General features: G+C 34.4%; 1 protein-coding gene and 2 long non-coding RNA genes across 4 annotated transcripts in view; 2 read left to right on the top strand and 1 right to left on the bottom strand.

Moving 5' to 3' along the window:
• The window catches only part of PTPRQ (protein tyrosine phosphatase receptor type Q), a 219,140-nt gene that overhangs the window by 29,162 nt on the left and 167,751 nt on the right, over nt 1-22,227 (bottom strand). For both annotated transcript variants that reach the window (XM_031650636.1, XM_031650637.1), the window contains exons 34-35: nt 15,662-15,761; nt 12,787-12,915 (exon numbers count right to left, since the gene is read on the bottom strand). In XM_031650636.1, coding sequence (XP_031506496.1) covers nt 12,787-12,915; nt 15,662-15,761 — 229 coding nt within the window. The remainder of the gene's footprint in view (nt 1-12,786; nt 12,916-15,661; nt 15,762-22,227) is intronic.
• The window catches only part of LOC116268902, a 132,216-nt gene that overhangs the window by 56,528 nt on the left and 53,461 nt on the right, over nt 1-22,227 (top strand). The window lies entirely within an intron of this gene.
• LOC110740717 overlaps nt 1-22,227 on the top strand; it is a 53,178-nt gene that overhangs the window by 28,390 nt on the left and 2,561 nt on the right. The window lies entirely within an intron of this gene.

Raw genomic sequence — 22,227 nt, 5'->3', positions numbered from 1 at the left:
GCTGGAGCAGGTATTACAAAGTGGAATGTTAGAATTCTCAGTTAATGATGGGTGCCCCCAAACAGAAAGAGATATTGTATCTTCCAGCTTCTCAGAGTAAACATAAAGCGGTAGACTATTCCATTACCAAACAGGGCATCTAAGTGACAGAGTAGCAGTAACTAAGCAAAGAGTCTTGGTGGATAAGCTTAAGAGTGCCCCACAATACCCTAGAGTGATTTAAAGAAAGCAAGAAAGAATTCCTGACTTTACATGGATATGGAGCTGGCTGAAAGGGCTACCAAATGAGAAGAATCTTTGATTTGGGGAAGGGAAAGTGGAATGTCTGAATATTGGAGGCCCTGGAAATGTCTCTGACACAGTAACAGATGCAGTGGGGACTGAAGCAACAATCAATCTTTGTTGAAAATAATTACCCCTCAGCAAAGACCAGCAAGAAAGAAAGATAAACTACAGGCTACATCCACACATACTACCTAGCTTCCTTAAGATAATTTATCCAATGCTTCTATGCTACCTTGTTCTTCAGAAATAGGAAAGAATACAGGGTTGTGTTGGGCAAATTCTGATCAACTGAACTTAAGATATATATGACTGAGATGCTTTGATTACCAAGGTCTATTTCCCTGCTACCACATGGACATAGAAACTCTTGAGCTTTGTGGAGATAACTTTCACAATAACAGCAAATATTATTCCATTGTGATTGGTAAAATTTAAGCACACTGTATCTGATTTAGTGACAGGCTAGTGGTCCACCTATATAAGGATAGTGAGACTGCCATCCTATCGCAGAGAGATTCATTTTTCCTAGAGGATTATTTGAGCCGGTACTGCAAAAGTATTTTTACTGGGATAACTGGAATTTAAAGTAGATGTTAGTTTCTGGGAAAACATCAATAAACCATTTGAAGAATCGGTATACATTTGTGAAATCCCTAAGAGACATTAAATGTGAATAATCACATTAAAGAACAAGTGAGCAAGAAATAGCTAAAGCAAAATATTATTCATATTATTGCTCTTCTTTCTTTAATCATGTCTATTCTTCATTTCAGAAGTTATGATTAATTGAATAAATATACATTTTTTGTTTTAAGTCCATGTCTTTTCAGTGAAAAACTCTACCAAAAGTTGCTGTTTCACTATTCTTAATTCATTTTGCATTTAAAATCTCTCCCTAAAGATTCTTTTTTTTTTTTTGTCAGAAATACATCATTGTAAATTTAGTAAGTGCTATGAAACTCAGATTTTTAAAAGTTCGTACAGATGCCATTGGTGCCTAACTAATATCACCTGGGCACTCAACATTCCAATGCAAGGAGATAGTTTCCCACTACAAGGACCTGCCATTCTCCCCTGAGTGTTTCCTGCATACAGGCTAGAAGCATCGGAGAGTAAATGTCCCAAGAAACATCCATCAACCAATGACTAACCAGAGTTGGGGGATAAATACCCCAGCTCCCTCACCCCTCAAGGGGGATAATAATGATGTGCGTTTCATGATGTCCACCTAAAGATATTTTAAGCCATAATGGGCTATATTGGATTTGGGTGGATATTTGTGAATTCTTGCCTTTTATAAAATATGATGCCTTTATTGGTTTCAAATACCTGCTCGAACAATTACCAGTTATGTTATCATGTGCAATACTTAATTTTTCTGTGCCTCAGTTTCCTAGTTTGGGAAACATATGTAAATTAAGTTCATATATTTAAAGGTCTTTGGCTTTAGTAAGCAATACATAATTACTGGTTACTATCATTAGTATGATAACTATTATTCCTAGTTTATTTTGTATATCTCATGCTGCTCCTATCCATGCTGCTGTATAATTGATACTGATATAAGGAAGGGATTTTTTCCATTATTTCCAAAAGAATATTCTCTTAATTGTACTCAAAGATGGATAGACTATATTGTGCTAAAATATAGTAGTCACAAATATCTAGATTTCAAATCCAAGTCTGGATTTCTAGCTCTCAATTCAAGATCCCAAACAAATCTCTAATACAATGACCATAATAATTCAGTTTTCATGTAATCATGTAAAACATTTCTAACCATGCTCACATTTCTGACATTATTCCTTGTAACTCCTCTTCATGCATCCTTTTTGCACTCCAGATATTCTCTATGTATCCCTCCCTCTCAATTTTATACCATTCCAGGCATTCTTCCTACAATGGAAATTTTACTTATTCTTTAATACATGATTCAAATGTTAACTACCCTATCGATCTTACTCTGTTTTACTAAGAAGAAAATAATTTCATTTCCCTGTAAAATCGAATTTCCAAGGACAAATCATCTTCTATGTTGTATTATGGCTATTTAAGTCCCTGCATTAAGGATACAAGCATTTGGGTTCATATATACTTCAGGGCTGGGGCAGGATTACAACTTGGCTTACTAGATGTCCCCCATAACATTATTCATAGTAAACATTAAATAAATCATATCAAATATAAAATTGTGGATGAATTCAGATTAAGATACACAGAAAGCAAAATATGAATATTCTGGTTTTATTGTGAGAGAATATCTGAATTGAATACATTTCCCACTAAATTATTAAGAAACTAAGAATTCTCAAGAGGTCCTAACTCAAAGTTTTAAATATGTATAATCAATAGATTTATCAACAAAAAGCATATGAGTCTAAGCAAAAGCCATATTAGATAACCTAACATTGTAAATTAACAGGTGCACTTTGTTAGGAAGTTAGATAAATGAACAATAAAATTCCTCTTGCCTACTCAAGTGATAAATAAATAGGCACAGACTTTAAGAGAAAGAGAGGTGGAATCTGTTTTGGCTTTATTTTCTTTTGTATCGTTCTTTTTTATCTAAATCCAATCACTTTTTAGAATCTGTTCTTCGCATTTATGTTTATGTAAGATAAGAAATAAAGTTTCTAGTAGTCCAGTTTTTATGTTATTTTCTAGTCTGTACTTACGTCACAATCATTTGTGAGTTGAAATCTTCAAATACCTATCAGGAATGCTCAAATTGAGAAGACACTTTGAGATCAACTACCTGACTATTTTAAGGAAAAGTTAGATATTTCCTTCCTCATTGTTGTCTATAGTATACTTATCATTGCTTTGGTTCTTAGCCTCATGTTGTACAGGTGTATTTATCGCTCAGGTATTGGCTACATTCTAAATTGTATTTTTCTGTGAGGTTTTAAACTTTAATGTTTATATAAAAATATTAACTTGAATAATTTATAGAGAGAATTAGAAAAGAAAATGGGACATACTATAAGGAAAATGCAGTAACTTATCACTGATGAGGGATAATTAAATTTCTAATAGGTAAAACTGTTTGCTTAAATAAGCACTAAAAACTCACAGAAATTGATGTGCATGAAAATCAACAATGCTATTTCAGGAGTGCTAGTTTTGAATGAAGTGATCCAAGGAGATAGTCAAACATACTCAAATAGAAAACTTTATATTAACATTTTAAAAACTTAAAAAAACTGTTAAATGGAAAGTATTTTTAGACTGGTAGGATATTCTCATTCACTCATGATAGTGAGTCTGACTGAATATAGTCAGACTATATTCAGTTCATTACTGGATAAATCAATTTGGGAACAGTCCAGATTTCAATAAGATAACTGACTAATTTCCAATAGAAAGGGCTAAACACTTTTTATTACATGAATCTTAACTGTCTTAAATTCTATATCTTTTGGTTGAAAAGTGTCTTATTTCACGTCTGGACTCATTTCTTTAAAGCCTATCAAAAACTTAAATTCCACTCAGATTACTCTTGATGGATCTAGAAGGGAAGCATTTATTTATGTTGGCAGTGGTGATTGAAGACCATATTGTCACAGAGACTCAGCTTTCCCTCAAGGTCAATTAGTTGAAATCTATGGGGAATTAAAATATAGTCCTAATAGAGAGCCACAGATGATAGCCTATAGTTGAGCAGCTTCAACCAGCATTATCAGTGGTATGGGACAAAGTGAGAAACTTTTTTTCTACTTAACCAGTGATGTTAAGTTAAAAATAAAAGAATCTCAAATTTGTCAATTGATGTAAAAATATGTATTTGTATCCCATAGCATGTACTTGCTACTTAGATTAAATTTGTGAAGAATCTATTTCTCCAGTAAAATATTAATATTTCCAAGTTTTGTATGATACTGAGTGTGAGTTTTCAGTTTGTATATTTCATCAAGTCATTAATAACACATAAATTACATCTACTTCTACAGTATTCTATTGCTTATCCAAAGCATCTACTTTAATGCTTTTAGAGGTGCCTCAATTTTCGTTATTTCCTATTATTTTTCTTTATTCTGGGTTTGAAAATAATGTTCTTTCACATGCTTCTTCATTCTTTCACCAAATCATTGATGTTTCTGTGGTGCTCAATATAAACTTAAAATATCCTAACCCATGGCTGGTCCTATACAGTTGACTCTAAAACTTTATAAGAGAAACATACTATAAGTGAGTAATAGAATACTTTTCATGTATTTATTTATGTATTTATTTATTTATTTATTTTTTTGAGACAGAGTTTCACTCTTGTTGCCCAGGCTGGAGTGCAACGGTGTAACCTCGGCTCACTGCAACCTCCGCCTCCCGGGTTCAAGCAATTCTCCTGCCTCAGCCTCCTGAGTAGCTGAGATTACAGGCACCTGCCACTATGCCCGGCTAATTTTGTATTTTTAGTAGAGACGGGTTTTTGCCATGTTGGCCAGGCTGGTCTCGAACTCCTGACCTCAGGGGATCCTCGACCTCCCAAAGTGCTGGGATTACAGGCATGAGGCACCATGCCTGGCCATGTAATACTTTTTTAAATCAGGAAGACAATTAATAGTAAATGATATGTATTACTTTCTCAACATGTCTTCTCATATGTGTAGGATGAATCAGTTTAAAAGAAGCATTAAATTTGAAGGATATCTCTTTGGAGGCAATGTGTCTTCCTTTCTCATCACACTATTTCCAGTGCCTAAAACAGTACTTAGCACTTGAGAGATACTCAATTATTATTTATTTTTATTTAATCAAGATGAAATGGCCTTTTAGATGAGAAGCGAATGCAATATTCTTGCTGATGTTAAAGAGCTCAGATGTATGATCCCCAGTGTGGCAGAAGTTGAATTTTCCTTATTACTAAGCCTTTCCACACCAGCACATTTGAAAAAAAAGTTCTTGCCAAAAGTCTTCTTTTGTCATCCATGTATTCTAGATGAAAACCATGGGCATTGTTTAGCTACATCAGGGGCAACAGGGTAGAATTTGTAGATAGAGAGGAGAAAGAGACTGATCAAAGCTGCGTGAAGAGATGAATCGGGCTCTGAGTAAGGACTCAATGAATAGGAGACACCAGAAGACATTACACCAGCTAAAAAGAAGGCCTTACTGTCTGTTAGCCAGGATGGCAGGCAGGCAATAACATTTCTCTGTTAGGTGTTAGAAGCAACCTCAGAAAACTAGATTTGAAACAAGACAGATCTACTTTAAATGGTATGATGTATGTAGAGGTGTTCTATAAAGGTTCTGACTAACACAAGTGATTAAGTTTAGCTCTGTCAGGGTAAGGGCTCTGACTGAGCAGGGTACTATTCACTGATTCTAGGAAAGAAAATTTGGTGTTAGAGGAAAGCAAGAAAAAAAAGAATGAAAGAAGCAAGGAAAGAAAGAAAGAAAAGAAAAGAAAAAGAAAGAAAGAAAGAAAGAAAGAAAGAAAGAGGGAAAGAAAGAGAGAAAGAAAAGAAAAAGAAAGAAAAGAAAAAGAAAGAAAGAAAGAAAAGAAAGAGAAGAGAAAAGAAAGAAGAGAAAGAAAATAGGGAAGGAGTGAGAGAGAAAGAGAGAGAGGGCGAGAGTGAGAGAGAGAGAGAGCAAGAGAGAGAGAGAAAGAGAGAAGGAGAAAAGGAATAGGAAAAGGATTCTATTTTATGATGATGAAGAAAGACATTTAGCAGAGTTGCTCAACCAAACTACCTCTGAGTCTGGAATGGCCCAGAGGTTAACTTTGAGTGCTGGTTGAAAATTGATATTTTATGTGTAATGTGATCAATTAAATCTTTAGTTTAACAGCGTCTTACTTTGACAAATGTTTGAATCCCATCAAGCAAGTCCTCTGAAGGAAATGTATTTTCATGAAAGTATTTTAATTCTGTCAATGGGAACTTGGTAACTAGTTAATCTGAAGTTAAAACAAGGTTACTTATGATTCCCAAATGCTAAATGTGATTAGAGTAGAAACATACCAGGCTTCCTGATTTTAATGATGCAGAGTACTATTCATGGTTAAACAGACTATCAGGAGCTTTGGCCCCATTCAGCCTTATAGCTCATGAAGACAGACTCTTCTTTAGTAAGTCGTGTGATTTTGAAATCAAATGCCTTTTTATTCTCTGCCTCCATTCATATTCCTCCATTCATATTCCTTCATTCTTTGCATGAAGAAATTTATTATGTTTAGGGCACTCAATCAGTTACTGAGGTCCCTGCTAGTGCTGATATTCTGCTATGCTACTCAGAATGTAACAAACAATGTTTGTGCCAGTATACAAATGGCATTTCTGAGCATCAGGGGAGTGCCTGGAAGCATGCACAGTTGGCTACCCATTGGTCAGTGCAGAAATAACGTTTCCATGAAATATGCCATTCTGTGTATGCACCAGAGAGTCAGAGAACAAGAAATGTCATTGTATTGGTCCTGACAGGTTAACCACCTAGAGTTGCAGAAATGAGCTTGTATGAAATATAAATATAGTTTCCACCCATCAGATGTGGAACTCAGTTCTTGTGTCATGTTAATAACAGAATGAGAAGCCTGTATAGGAATCTAGGTGCAAACTTAATTTGCTATCAAACCTAACACAACATGGGAACACTGCAAATTCTCAAGACATGCACATTATGAGTCAATGTGCATTTTGATAAGATTAACTTGACCATTATCAATAGCATGCAATATTATAAAGGACATGTTGTAAGTAGAAAGTATAGCTTTTTGGGGGAGCTTTGGAAAAAACAGTGCATTAAGCAAAAAGATGTTCAATATTATGTATTTTAAAATATAGAGCACACCACATGACAAGATTAAAATAATCACAGCAGAGTTCTGCATTACCACAGTAACTTACTGGATGACAAAAATCTCCTTGCGTCTAAAGAAAAATGAAGAGTATCTGGAAGTAAAGATTCATTATTTATTTAGTATACACACACACTGAATTATTTTTGATTTGTTATTACAAGAACATGAGCATTAAGTATCTCCAACTTCATTCTAAGTATAGAACATTTCTTGTATTCTGAATTCACAAATTTTTGCCATTGTTTGCAAAGATAGTTTAAGTTTAGAACAGAAGTAAAATATACTACCACAATTTGTCAAAGAATGATGACACTTAAAATGCAAACTATTAGGATTTCATATATCAGTCAAAAATTATGAGTCATTATTGAACCCAAAATAAAAATTGCACTACTAAAAGTTTTCCAGTTTCTGCAAGTTTGAGTCAACACTAAAATGCCATCACTTCTTTGCTTCATATCATGAGACAACAAAGAAATCCAAAGAGGCACCTCTTTCTTTACACTCATTCTCATCATAGAAAATGCTGCTGAGGAAGAATTCCATGGGTTTTTGTCTATTTAAGAAAGTTTACATTAATATTCTGTAGTATGCTTCTAAGTTACACACATACACACACACACACACACACGTATCTTGATACCTCAGAGACAGACCTGGGCTAGCTTGTAGCTCTCCTGCTTATTAACTGTATGACCTTAGACATTTACATAAACCAGTCCTATCATCATTTTTTAAATCCATCTGTAAAATGGGGATAGGAGTACCTACCACTAAGGGTTGAAAGAGTTAAGTGAAATCCCTACATGCAGAGTTTAACACAGGAGTTGCTCATAAACAGTAGCTATTATTTTGTTAGCAAATTCTATATATGAAAGTAGACTGGGGTAGTATTCAATTTTACAAATATAAATCATGATAATAACAATACCAAAGGTATTCTGGTTTACAGTTTACAAAGTATGCATGTAGAATTTTTTTTAAGCAGTAATCTTTCTGAAGACATAACCGTATATTTAACAAACATTCAACATGTACACTTCTAAAGTTATTGAAGAAAGAAAATTATTGAAGAAGATTTCTTTTAAAATAGAAATGTTTCCAACTCATTAGAGTGTTTGCTTTATATTGTTGTGACTTTTAATTCTATTCGTGATTATTGGATTGGGCTTTGAGGCTTAAAATAATGTGCCATTACATTCACTCAACTAAAATAGGCAGGGTAATTAGTATGAAGTGGTGCATAAAATTTTTGAAAAAAAAAAATGAGGAATAAAGAAACTGAGTTTTTGTCAAGTAAGAATATCAGTGACATTGATTAATATTGTTTTACTATTCTTTTCTGATTTAGTCTGCATAAGAAACAAAACTTCCATGACTTAAATGTGGAAAGAAGATAGTAAAAATTAAACTTATTTAGCAAATAGCCTTTTTAGCTGATGAAAATTCTGTTGAGTTATTTAATTATAAGTGATGTGGCTCTCATGGGAAGGTAATCATTTTACAGTTAAACTAGTTAAAGGCAATCCACAAAGTGAGTCAGTCTCAGTGATACAGGTCTGTGTCTTACCTGTGCGTGTCTGTGTCTGCTGATCTTGCCAATAAGAGCTCTAAGAAACCTAACTTCAATGAACTAAGTGGTGGTATTTTGCAGGAGCCATCACAAAGTGTTGTTCTGTGTGTTTATTAAATAACAAAACACAAGGATCATTTCCTAATTTGGTAAGTGTGAAACAGATGAGCCCAAAATGTTAAATATTCTTCCTAAGAATTATAGTTTGTGTTACCTAAACTTAAACATAAAATGTGAATAATTTTTGTGCATAATATAATTATTCCAGTTGAGAATTTAAAATATTATTATGGTACATCCTTGAATTTTTTTCATGGAATTAAAGAGCACTACATCTTTATTTGACTTCTGCTCTCGCTTGGGAAGAAATAGTATAGAGTGAGAGAAGGCATTTTTAAAAGTTTTGCGAAACAAAGTGGAACATAATTAAATAATGAGAATTTACAAGTAACAAAAATTACAGAATGGGCTTTAAAATGTAAATATACAGGCAGAGAGTATAAAACAGTTAATAATTTCTAAAATATGAAACCATAAATCCTTGGAAGGACTTAGCACAAGCACCATGTTTGTTTTTTGTTTTATTTTTGCCTAGTCAATAACTTCCTAAAATTATTATTTTAATTATTGATTACAGATTCTTCTTTTATCATTTATCTTTTGGACATGGGAAAACATACAGGACTGAGAAAAATTATGAGCTCAATTTTGCATGAAAAATTTAGCAGGCTGGAATAAAAAGGACTTGCCTAAGAATCAAGTAGAGAGAGCATATGTTAGCTGGGTAGTTTTTGTTTTATTTTGTTTTGTTTTGTTTTGTTTTGTTTTTTTTATGACGGACTTTCACTCTTGTTGCCCGGGCTGGAGTGCAATGGTGCGATCTTGGCTCACTGCCACTTCCAACCTCCTGGGTTCAAGTGATTCTCCTGCCTCAGCCTCATGAGTAGCTGGGATTACAGGCATGTGCCACCACGCCAGGCTAATTTTTGTATTTTTAGTACAGATGGGGTTTTGCCATGTTGGGCCGGCTGGTCTCAAAATCCTGACCTCAGGTGATCCACCCACCTAGGCCTCCCATAGTGCTGAGATTACAGGCATGAGCCGCCACGCCCAGCCTATTAGCTGGGTAGATTTAAGAGAAATTATGGAAGTTCCTTCCTGCAGATAACAAAGACATGTGGTAGAAGTCTGCCAACAATTTAGGGAGCTAAATCAAACTTCTTGGTTCTCACTCCTAGAATCTACCATCAGTCTCTGATTGACTTTGAATGGATTTAGATCTTCAAACACCTCAAAACAGGTGAAGAGCTTTAGAGCTTCACCAAATGACAGAACCCAGGTGTATGTCCATGCAGCTAATTATATTTGTTATTTTTTCCAGTCTTATTGTCCATTGTCTTAGTGACTTTATGAACATAAAAATATTGCATAAATAGTAAAGCTGGACACAGATCTCTGTACTGAAGAATTAATGCCCAAATCACTTAATTGTTACTTTAATGCAGTTTTGTAATAAGTCCAGCAAAGCATGTTATTATGTGCCATTAGAATTACAAACAACTGTGAATACTAGAATCACAACAAACAAGTGAAAAAGTGAAAAGCATGGAAACTAATATTTCCAATTTTGCTATTATTATGGGTAATATATACTAATTCTCTGTGTGTAACAAAATAAAAATTTTCTGAAATATTATTTCACTTTTAAACCCTTTTACAAATAATGCAATATGTCAATAAATAAACATAGAAGTGGAAAAATAAAGAATGAAGAATGAAGGTCAAATAAAGTAGACCCTGAATTACAAATAACCAATAGTAAACAATCTATACATTCATTGCCCACCTTTTTCATGATCTGAAACTTTTCTGTAGCTGCCATGAGAGTCATTGCAAAAAAACAAAAATAAAAACAAAAAAAAACAAAACAAAAAAACCTACTTTTTTTTCCTTTTTTTGAGATGGAGTCTCGCTCTGTCACCCAGACTGGAGTGCAGTGGTGCAATCTCAGCTCACTGCAACCTGCAGTTCCTGGTTCAAGCGATTCTTCTGCTTCAGCCTCCTGAATAGCTGGGACTGCAGGCACGTGCCACCATGCTGGGCTAATTTTATATTTTTAATAGAGATGGGGTTTCACCATGCTAGCCAGGCTGGTTTCAATCTCCTGACCTCAGGTTATCCACCCTCCTCGGCCTCCCAAAGTGCTGGGATTACAGGCATGAGCTACCAAACCCGGCCTTTTCTAATTTTTTATGATGGCTGTATTTAGTGTTCAGAAGTAGAGAAAGGGGCAAGCTGTGAAAATACATAGTGCTTAGGGGATTGAATCTCACCACAGTCTGCCTAGAATGTAACCTTGTTGATAAATAATACTTTCTCCAATATTGACTGTTTAAAAACATGACATCATAAACAGAAACAGTGCTTTTTCACTTCATTATATTTCCTGAAGATATACTTATTAAGGATTTTTTCAGGGGCTACTAAGTACTCTTTTCACAAAATGCAAATGCCTACCAGTGTTGGGGAGGGGAGCGGTCTTAAAAGTTTACATTTTAGTATGAACAGATTCAACTGTATTGTTCAAATAGCTAAAATTAATTGCACTGAGAGATTTGAATTTTTTCCCTTATACAATTTCAGGTGTAGAATAAAGGGATGGGCCACACAGGCCTGAGGAGGGGCAAAAGGAACTAAGGATGGAGTGCAGGAAGGAGGCTAGGAGGATACCACTAAAATTCATTTGGCCCATACGGGGAAAGGAGGAAAAACTTTCTTTGATGATGCAGAATGATTCCTTAAGGACTGAGACACAATCTAGTAGTAGCAGTGCTTGTGTTCCTATGATATGGTTTCACTTAGGTGAGTTACCCTGGGAATCTGTTATTGATTCTTTTTACATATTTGATATTTTATACATAATATTTCTCATATAGAAAACTATGTCTTGGATAACTTGCAATCATCTGACACTTAAATCTTTGCAGTACTATCCATTTGTGGATAGGACAAACGTAAAGATCAACATCTGAATGTTTAAAAAGTCAGCTGTCATATCCAAGAAAACACATTTCCTTGCAATTTAGTGATAACACTGAATAACCTCCATTTTGTAGCATTTGGAAGGACTTTGCTTATCAGATGACACTTTCCTCTATAGCACGTATTAGATATTTTTAGAAATGCTGGCAATATACTTGCAAAGTCCATCTATTAGATAAAGACCAACTTTAATAAGTGACAACTACAAATGAATAATTCTTTTAGAGTCCAAGACCTTTGATGCCATATTTTCAAAATTAATAATTTTTTAAATTTTAACAGAGCTGAGCAAGTACTTGGTAACAATTACTTTGTGCTTATAAGCATTACATATTATTGAATCTTATAAAAATGCAAACTTGCTAAAATAGCCTGATGGTAGTTTTCATTAAGAATTTGACGAATTATCTTAATAGACAAGTTTTCATAATGTGCTAACATTTTGAATAATTGACAATGCTTTTAAAAGGATTTATAATTTTTTTTTCTTTAAAATTGTGTACTTTATTATTTCCAATAGGTACCAGTGAAACATATTTAGTACAGGTTTTTACTTTTCCTTCTGAAGGTAATTTTTTACTTTATATTTAATTTTTAAATACAAAGACATTTAAAAATGATATCATATACAACTTAGACTTTTATGTACTTTTATACTGAAACAGTTATCAAAAAGCTTTTATAAAAATGGATATAAATAATATCAAGTCGTTATAAATTTAATTAATTTAAACCTGTGATTGAAAATGTGGACACTTCCAGAAAAGTTTCATGTAAAAATCTATCATATGAAATGAATTATTAAACATAATGTCAAAGGTTTAATGTGGAAAAATATTTGTCTCAGGAAAATAATCCTGATTCAACATTATAGTCCGAAGTTCATATTTAACTCAAAATATAAGGAAGATTAAGTGATTCTCCGAACACCAGTGAAAAGTGTGTAGAAGACGGAGGTCACTCTTTGAAAGAAGATCTCTGTGACCTGTGTAAATTAGAGCCCCACAAACACTTCCAACAAGCATAGGTCAGAATAGGGTCATGGCTCCAGGCCCTCTGGACCACAGTTCGCCCACAGGAGTGTGCTCACCGCGTTAATCTCTCGTCCTTCAGTTCCAGGTCTGCCACTGTGATGAGCTGATCCAGCTTGAATTTAGTGTCAATAATTTCTGCATCCCGAGGAGAGTATGTGCCACCTTCTTTTTGCTTCTGTCGAATTCTAAAATAAGTGGAGTAAAGTCCAACAAGGGAGTTTCATAGAAAGTATATAAAATTAGGTTTAGTTTTCTTTTTAAGTAAAGACATTTAGTCAAATAATTTCTTTGTTAAAATCATCTCTCTGAATATGTTGCAAATTTATAGCTACTCGACTTCTTTTTCTTGTTTTAATTCCATAGAACCTATTCTACTTTCTTTTTTGTTTCTAATAAGTTATTGGGATGGAGTTCCAAATAATTAGTTGATGAAGCCCTGAGTCATTGGTACATTTAAATATAGAGCCAAGAAGACTTATGCTGTGATCTTGTTTCTCTTCTCTCTAGCTACCTCATTGATTTGTCACATAAAGGAACTATGCCAAAGTGAAAATAGCTCAATGCTATCAATACTAGTGCTAACAGATAATGCCCCATTGTTTTCACATATATGAAATATTTTTACATGCATGAAAATACTTAAAAATTATTTTCAAATCATCTTATTGAATTTTTATAAAAGTATTGTGAGTAGATATTATCTTTATAATCAGAAAATTTACGTTCAAAAATAAAAGTCACATGAATCTGAGAATCAAATCAGATTCTTTTCATCTTAAGCCCTTTACATGCTTATTTCTCCATGACACAGTATGGTATATTACAAAGTAATGTTTAGCTATTCTATCTTTCACATTTCAAATATTTAGTATTTATTAAGAGTTGGGTATCAAGGATGATATAGAAAGTATAAAACATGTGTTCTACCCTCAAGGACGTTACAATTTAGTTGAGAGGCCAGATTTAAATGCAGAAAAAACATAAAAAGAGAAAAAAAGATTCAAATTACAACTCATAAGACAGTGCCTGATTAGTTACATAAGTTACAGTTATTATTACTTAGAGGAGGTAAAGAAGCAGAATTTGACTTGTATGTTCCAGGATGAGAAGGAGGAGGAAGCACATTTCAGGTTGACTGAACAAAAGCAGAATGTATAAAAGCCCAAGGAATGTTCAAGTGAGAATAGATCCCTTTAGCTAGTGAGTAGGGAAGTTGTAGGGAATAAGGAGGACCATTTCCTGCTCACATAAGGAGTTCATCTTGTAGAGAAAGGAGAAGTCAGAGAAGAGTTTACAACAGGGAAATTATATAAATGTGGCCAGTCCATACTCCTTAGGGACAAGGCCCATATTTTACACAGTATAGCATTCAAAGTGCCTAGAATGATAACTCTCTCACTGTCTTCTGGCTAAATCTGCCAACAGTATGTGGTATAGAGAAAATATCTTTTTCAAGAGCCTTTCAAATTATCTATTAAAATTATGCTTTAAGAGCGTCTAGATGAACCATAATACATAGCATTTAGAATACAGAACTACACTCTTCAGCTGAAATAAAAATGATCTGTTGAACTATTTAGGAAATTGGTAGAAAGTTTATTTTACAAATATAACATCACTTTAACTTGGCAATCTGCCTTATTAAGCTAGATTTTGAGGTCAGAAGTAAGATTTCCAATGAGGCCTTGTGAATAATAAGGGAATTAGAATGCTGATGCTGAGAATGGAAAGATACACTTGGAAAATTCAACACAGGCATGTTCACAAAGTAAGCCTGAGAAGAGGGTCTACCATATAAGGAAGCTGCACATTTTACAAGTGTTGTTCTAACTGTAAAAGAGATCTCTTTCTGTATAAACTTTAATATTTAGACCTGATTGAGACATTTTAAATTAAACCTATCAGAGTTATAAATTACTTTAAAAGATGTAGATGGCCTGAAAGCTTCTGCTTTTGTGTTTTCACCTTGTTGTCTCACATCTCCAAACCTCCTCTTGTTTGCTGTGCTCTTTGATATTGGAGCTGGAACCTACATTTCTCTTTTGCCAGCCGACCGAATGTGAGGTTTTGTCAATAGAGGGCACTAGAGTGACCCTGAGAGGCAGTAGCAAGAGGAAAACACTGCCCTTGTGGACCCAGTCCTGCATTGTTGTTATTCATTGCGAGAGCCCAGCAGCTCACTTGGATGAGCTGTTGTTGCCTCTGAAGTGAATGTTCTGCCCATGCCATTGGTGAACGATTCACCTACACCATTCAGCAAGAATGGGATGCTTCTATTACCAATTCCAGCCTGCCTACCATCTAATAATGATGGGTAGCTTCTATGGAACAGCTCCAGCCCCTTCCCTCTGTCATATTTCTTTGCTCACTGGTAGGTGATAGGTTGCATGTGCTCGCAGTAGCGATTCCATGTAAGTCTTGGGAGACAACTTCTTTCAGTTCTAGTTGTTTACTGTCCTCTCTCCCTCAAGTTAAAGAGAGTAGATAGGTTGCATGTGCTCGCAGTAGCGATTCCATGTAAGTCGTGGGAGATAACTTCTTTCAGTTCTGGTTGTTTACTGTCCTCTCTCCCTCAAGTTAAAGAGAGTAGCTGCTTTGTTGTGCTTGCTACTTCTGGACTCTAAGATTTCTCTTTTACTCTCTTTAGTAGTTAGCCATTTCTGCTAGTTAACAGTTCTTTATATTAAATGTTTTCTGTTCAAATAGCAGGATTTCTTTCTTTTTATGGCTAGATTTAGTGAATCAACAATGCACACACACTTTAAAGTATCATATTGTACATGATAAAGACATTTTCATCTGTCTATTAAAAATATTAAAAATAAAAATGTTTCCCATTCAAGTAATTGTTGTGGCTTCTGTCTCCTGATTGGACTATGACTGATATAATGCCCATAAAGCATCCTGGAATATAAGCACAATAAATCTTACCTTGCAAATGCAAAAATAGCTGTTCCAAGGAGAATTATTGAAAGGATACACAAAGTGACAGAAAGAATGATCTCTACGGTTCTTTCTGAAAGTCCTTCCCCTGGAGAAGAGGGATAACATGATCATTAAATATTATTATGGAATCCTATCTTGGATCCCAAACTACCAAAAAGCATTATCTTGGCATAAGAAAATATTCTTTGCTGAAGAATACTAGTAAAACGTAGCAAATTGTTTGTTCCTCTTCTCCTAGATTTTTTAACTTTGGGGCTCTGTCCTGGGTCCTCTTGTTTTTTCTATCTAAACTCACTCCCAGTGTGAGCCCATCTAGTCTCCCAGTTTTAATTTCATTTATGTGATGATGACTGCTTAGTTTTTATCTACCAGACTTCAGACTTACATATCTAACTGTCTACCAGACGTCTTTATTTTGAAGTATACTTAAAATGTTAAAATCGATATGTCCAAAATTGAACATGTACACTTCCCTCCTTTCCCCTGTATCCTCCCACCTCTCAGTTGATGGACACTCCATTACCGTAGTTGCTAAGGCCAAAATCCTGGAGTCATCTTTGACTCTCTTTCATGGAATACATTCAAAACATGTGAGGAAATCCCGTAGGCTCTATCTTCAACATATTTGTACTTTTCACCAAAGAAACCATGTAACCTTGGAACGATGGTAATTGCAAAGTGGGAGTAAGGAACAAAACCAATTCAAGACATATAATGGTGCTAGAGATCTAGGAAGCTAACAAAAGGCTACTGGTATAAAAGGAACAAAGGATCCTCCTGAAGGGGCTCCTACTGGCCAAAGAGGGAAGAACTTAAGCCTTATATTGAATAAAAATGGAAACTGATTGGAAATAAAAAATAATATTATTTAATAAAAGAAATAAAAATAACAAAAATACTGATTTTTAAAAAACTTTTATCTTAGATTCGGAGGCCACATGTGAATGTTTGTTATATAGATAAACTCGTGTCACAGGGGTTTGTTGCACAGATTATTTCATCACCCAGTTATCAATCCTAGTACTCAATAGTTAAAAAAAAATACTAATTTGTAAACTCTGGCTATAACTAGACCATCTCCTTGGCCTAAATATTCTTGATTAATTTGTAATTGAAATGTATATTTTTCTGCCTTTCTTATCTGAACTGTATTTTATGACTTTTTAAAAATAGCCCTCGTTAAGGAGATAAAGCTCATTATTAGAAGAGAATTTTGTTGAATAACTGATAAAGGAGAGATAAAATTAAAAATAATCAGTATTTCTAATGAAATAGTTGATTCAGGTAACAAACATAAATGTATTCTAAAATGATTAGGAGGAAAGTTAATGGGGAATTGGACATTTATAGCATGACAAAATATCACTGTATAGATTATTTGCTGGTTGTAAGTGGTCAAAACCAACTTTTCAATGGAGTATCATGCTGTTGCTGCCACCAAGCCTACTGATCAATTTTAGCATCACATGTAACAATCAGATATTCTACACTTCATGATGGAAGGTATTTTGATCTAGTCAGCAAGACCTATAATGTACTTCTGACAGTAATGTTGACTGTGAATACTCAAACCTTTAGTTCTTATTTCTAATTTACAAGAAAGTGGCAGAAAGAAAAAAAATTAAAGGACATCAAGAGAAAACAACCAGACAGATCCAGAATATGGGACTTCCTACATGACAACTTACCTGATTTCTTCAGTGAGTCTATGACATAGGGGGAAAAGAAAGGAGAAAAGAAGGCTCTTTAAAAAAAATAGAAGAAACAGAACAATCAAAGATAATGTGCAAATTCTTATTTGGATCCTGATTCAAATAAATTAACTATAAATAAAAAAATCAAAGGGTGATTTGAAAACGTATATACAAGTAGCTTAAATAATACTGATAACTTACTAAGTTTAACCACAGCAATATAATAAAAATGCACTTATTAGAGAAACATACTAAAGTATTTAGGAGTGGAATATGCGTTCTGTGACTTACTTTACTTCAGAAATAAGTGAACAAATGCCTAAATAAAACAAATGTGGCAAAATGTTAATTATTATTAAATCTAGTTAGTAGGTATTTGGGGGTTCGTGACACTATTTTTTCTACTTTTATGTATGTTCCATTCACTTTGCTCCACCTTTGCTGCTAATAACCTGATCTAGGCCACCATCCTGTCTTGCAGAACTAAAAACTTAGCAAGTATCCCTGTATCCACCTTTGTCCTTATTCCACCTATTTTCAATATACAAGCAAGGACAATCCTTTTAAAATATTATTTCTCTGCTTAAAATCCTCCTCATCTCTCACTGAGAAAAGCCCATATCCTTTCAGTGGCCTGTGTGATCTGGTCCCTCATTAACTGTCTGGTCCCCTGTTACCCCTCTGATTTCCCTTCCAGTCCCCACCTTGCTTGCTCACTCCTAGGGGGCCAGATTAGCCTCCTTAATGATGAATAACACAAAGCCATTCTTGACACAGGGCTTTTGCAGCAGCTTCTTCCTCTGCCTGCAAAGGTGTGTATCCCTTGTATATCTTTCTGGGTAGCCACTTCATTTCCTTTAAAGGTTTGCTGAAATACGTTCTCGATGACCATCTGTTATAGTGAATGCTATATATGCTGAATACATGTGCTTCCCCCAAATTAATATGTTGAAGCCCAAATCCCCAGTGTGGCTGCATTTGGAGTAAGAAAGTAATTAAAGTTAAATGAGGTCATAGGGTTGGGCCCTGATCTGATAGGATTAGTAACTTATAAGAAGAGACACAGTTTGTTCTCCATCTCTCTCTCTCTCTCTCTCTCTCTCTCTGTGTGTGTGTGTGTGTGTGTGTGTGTGACTCACTCCTTTCTCCTCCTCCTCCCCCTACCATATTCTCTCTATCTCCATTCATGCACTAAGGAAGGGCCATGTGAGGACACTGTAAGAAGGCAACCATCTGTAAGCCAGAAAGAGAGCCCTCACCTGATACCAAATGGGCAGGAACCTTGATCCTAGATTTCTAGCCTTCGGAACTGTGAGGAAATAAACTTCAATTGTTTAACACACCCCATGTATGACATCTTGTGATGGCAGATTGAGCAGACTAACACAGCACCCTATTTAAAATTGAAGGACACAACTCCCTGCACTTTCTGCCTCCCCCTGCACTCCTCCTTCCCTCTGTTCTACTTTTTTTCCTCCATAACTTTATCTTCTTTTAACATATAAATAACTTATTTATTTTTCTTACTGTTTATTCTCTGTCCTTCCCTCCAGAATGTAAGCCCCTTTGAGTACAGGGGTTTTTGTTTTATACAAAACTATTCCACGTTCTGAGAGATGTACTGTGCACATAGTAAATGTTAAATAAATATTTGCTAAATTTACTAATGAACAAATATTTTGATTTTGAAAAATATTAAAAATGTTCATGTTTGAAGATCAGGCATTGAACCAAGTAAGAATATAAAAATTATTAATAATTTCTTTTAAGCACAACTACTAATTAAAATTGTAATCAATTTTAAGTTACATGATGATTTATAATTTTGCTGCACAAAGTATTACAGTCAAGTGACAAAATAGGTTACCTATCTGTAAAATAGGCAAGTATTAATGCTTCATCTTTTTGTCCTGTATTGGTACTTATGAAATGTTACCAATATGAAAAGAGTTCTTGTGGCTATCCTGCGTGGTGGATTTGAATAAATAGTTATCAGCACTTCATTGTCTGCTAGAATCTCCAGCTAAATTTTAAAAATGAGAAAGCAGCATGTATCTATAAAGTATTTTAGATACACTTTTTTATACATTAAAATACGAATGGTTTGATTTATGAATTTTCACATGGTGACTCTAATTGGATATGCTTGGGAAAGGAGGCATGAAGATGAATAAAGAATCCTCTTTATTAGGTAATAATGAATCACTGGGTCTTAGAACTCAGTGGGAAAAAAATGTTCTCATAGACCACACGAAAAATTTTTTTAGATTAGATTACCATTTCAAAGCACTGGCCAAATGAGGAAATGACATATAATATATTAATAAACAATATGTAATCCTTTGGGCACATGAATTACAAAAGTGTCACTAAGAGAGGACAAAATGTTCCCTGATTATCAAGTACACTTTCTGATTCACTGTTATGCATGGACCCACAGAGCATTAACAGTACAGAATGATGGTACTTCTCCGAATCCTTTAATAGAAAATGGAATTCTTTTACTTAAAAATATAAACATGATTCTTTTTGTAATAGGCGCAAGTCATTTCTGACTAGACTTAAAATCCTGTGACAAATCACGTTAAACTGTTCTGTTTACATAATAAATTATACTACTATAATTTGGCAAATCATAATTCTAAAGCACTAATTTTTCATAAGTATTATCTTCTGACTGAAGTTATCATTATTTAAATTCAGCATATGTATCCAACTTTTTAAGTCCGTTTTTAAGCCTATTCTCTAAGGAGAAGTTTGAATTCAATGAGATGTAAAGCTCATAGTACAATGCCTGGCTCAATACAAAGGTGTACATAAAATGGAAAATCTTTTCCTCCTTCTCCTTTTCCTTCTCCTCCTCCTCCTCCTCCTCCTTTATTATTATTAGAAAAAATGAGTTCTTATAACAGGACTGAAGTATAAGGAGTTCATCTTCTCTTTTGACCCAGTGCTAGTCACATAGGATATTCAAACACAAGGCAAATAATTTACTAAAAGTTACTCAATTCCATAATTCAAGAAATAGAGTTAGATAGGAGGAATAAATGATAAGTGCTTGAGGTGATGGATTTGTTAATTAACTTGATTCAATAATTGCACATGGTATACATATATCATGCCATCACTCTGTTTCCCATAAATATATATTTGCACATGGTATACATATATCATGGCATCACTCTGTTCCCCATAAATATATACATGTGTAATCTGTCAATATTCAATAAAATTTTAAACATATAGATTAAAACACCCTATAGGAATGAACATCATTTTCATCCATACAGACAGGAAAAAATTTAAAAGTAGCTAATAAAGTGTTTGCTAGGGTGTGAGAAAAGTCACATTATTCAGTGTTAAAAAAAATAAAAATAAAACATATCTTTGCACACAAAAACAACACATGCTTACCTGTGAACACTAACCTCAAGAGCCAAGACAAAGTGTGAGAAAAGAGAGCAGCTAGAAATAATTAAAAATATCAAGAAGAGAAAATGGTAAGCAAAGATAGGATGTGGGAGCAGAAACATCACCCATGGTAAAGAACTGGGGGCTACTTGGGGACTTAGTGATTTGCAGATAGTGTGTGCAATGGTTACAAGTACAGCACTGACTGGGGTCATGCTGCCTGGGTCTGAAAGCAGGTTCTGCTACCACCTTTGGGATGGTTAAAAACCTTGGTGAAATTACTAAAAACCACAATGCTTCAAATTTCTTACCTAGAAATTGGCGATATGTAAATAGGAGGTCTTATTACAGAGTTACAGTGAAGATGCATGAGTTTATATGGAAAACCCCGTAAAGACTTGGTACATAAACAATGACAGGTATTTTTATTAACAAACATTTCATATTTATTCATCCATTTTATTCATCTGGCTTAATCTCCTCGTTACCTTCTGAAGTGGGTATTAGTATTCTCATTTTAGAAATAAGATTTCAGAACTTAAAAATAATTGGTTAAGTAACTAACCCACAATCTCATGAATTCAATATATAAACTAAGCCTGCCTGAAATATGTCTGTCTTGACTGCATAGTCTGTGAGGTTCACTACCACATTACCACTGTCTCGTTAACAAAATACAACCTTCCTCTGTTCCTCTGGTGACTTTAGGGAAGTAATCCCTTGGATGCAAAAGACACATAGCAACTCCCTATTTCTGAATCTAAGTGAGCACATTGGAACTTTTCATTGTTAGCATAGTAATTAAATGAGAAGTGTTATGACAAAAGAAAACAATCACAGAGTGCCTTTGCCATGGGGTTTAAGGTTTCATCATGTTCAGCTTTAATGAGAGCCCTGTAAGGTACAGAAATGGGTGTCTGGTTTTCAAATCACAGGATTCCTCTATAATTAACCCTTGTAATCAAAACATTGCCTACAAGCACTTTCCATACAGTGAAGTGCCTCGGGAAGATTTCTTCAAAAACTTTAAAAGTGTTTTTTGTGAATTTTGATAATAAAAATGCCAATACTCAATCTTGAGTAAAAACGAAATCAAATAAGTTTCAAGTATTTATTTAGGATTAAAATAATGCATATGTTATCTTCCCTGTTTATCCCTACAGACCAGAAAGGTTTCCCTAAATGCAAACTGCTCTTCCACAGTCTCGTACTTATCCATCCAGTGAAGCTCTACTTGGCCCCCTCTCACTTGTACTTTCATTAGCCCCTTTCACTAAACTTAAACATTTTTAAGATTATCAGTCTATGGTGATTCTTTTGCCCCTAATTTTAAACTCCAAATAATGATGTCTCTGAGAGGCGTAATTACCACTACAATGGTCTGTGGAAACACAGCCTTGCAAAAGCTCTTAAATCCTAAAGTTTCAACAGACAGGCAACTCGGCT

Source organism: Papio anubis, chromosome 9 (genome assembly GCF_008728515.1).
Source record: "Papio anubis isolate 15944 chromosome 9, Panubis1.0, whole genome shotgun sequence".
NCBI classification, from domain to species: domain Eukaryota; kingdom Metazoa; phylum Chordata; class Mammalia; order Primates; family Cercopithecidae; genus Papio; species Papio anubis.
Note: the sequence above shows the minus strand (reverse complement) of the source record. Positions and strands in the feature narration are given on the sequence as shown.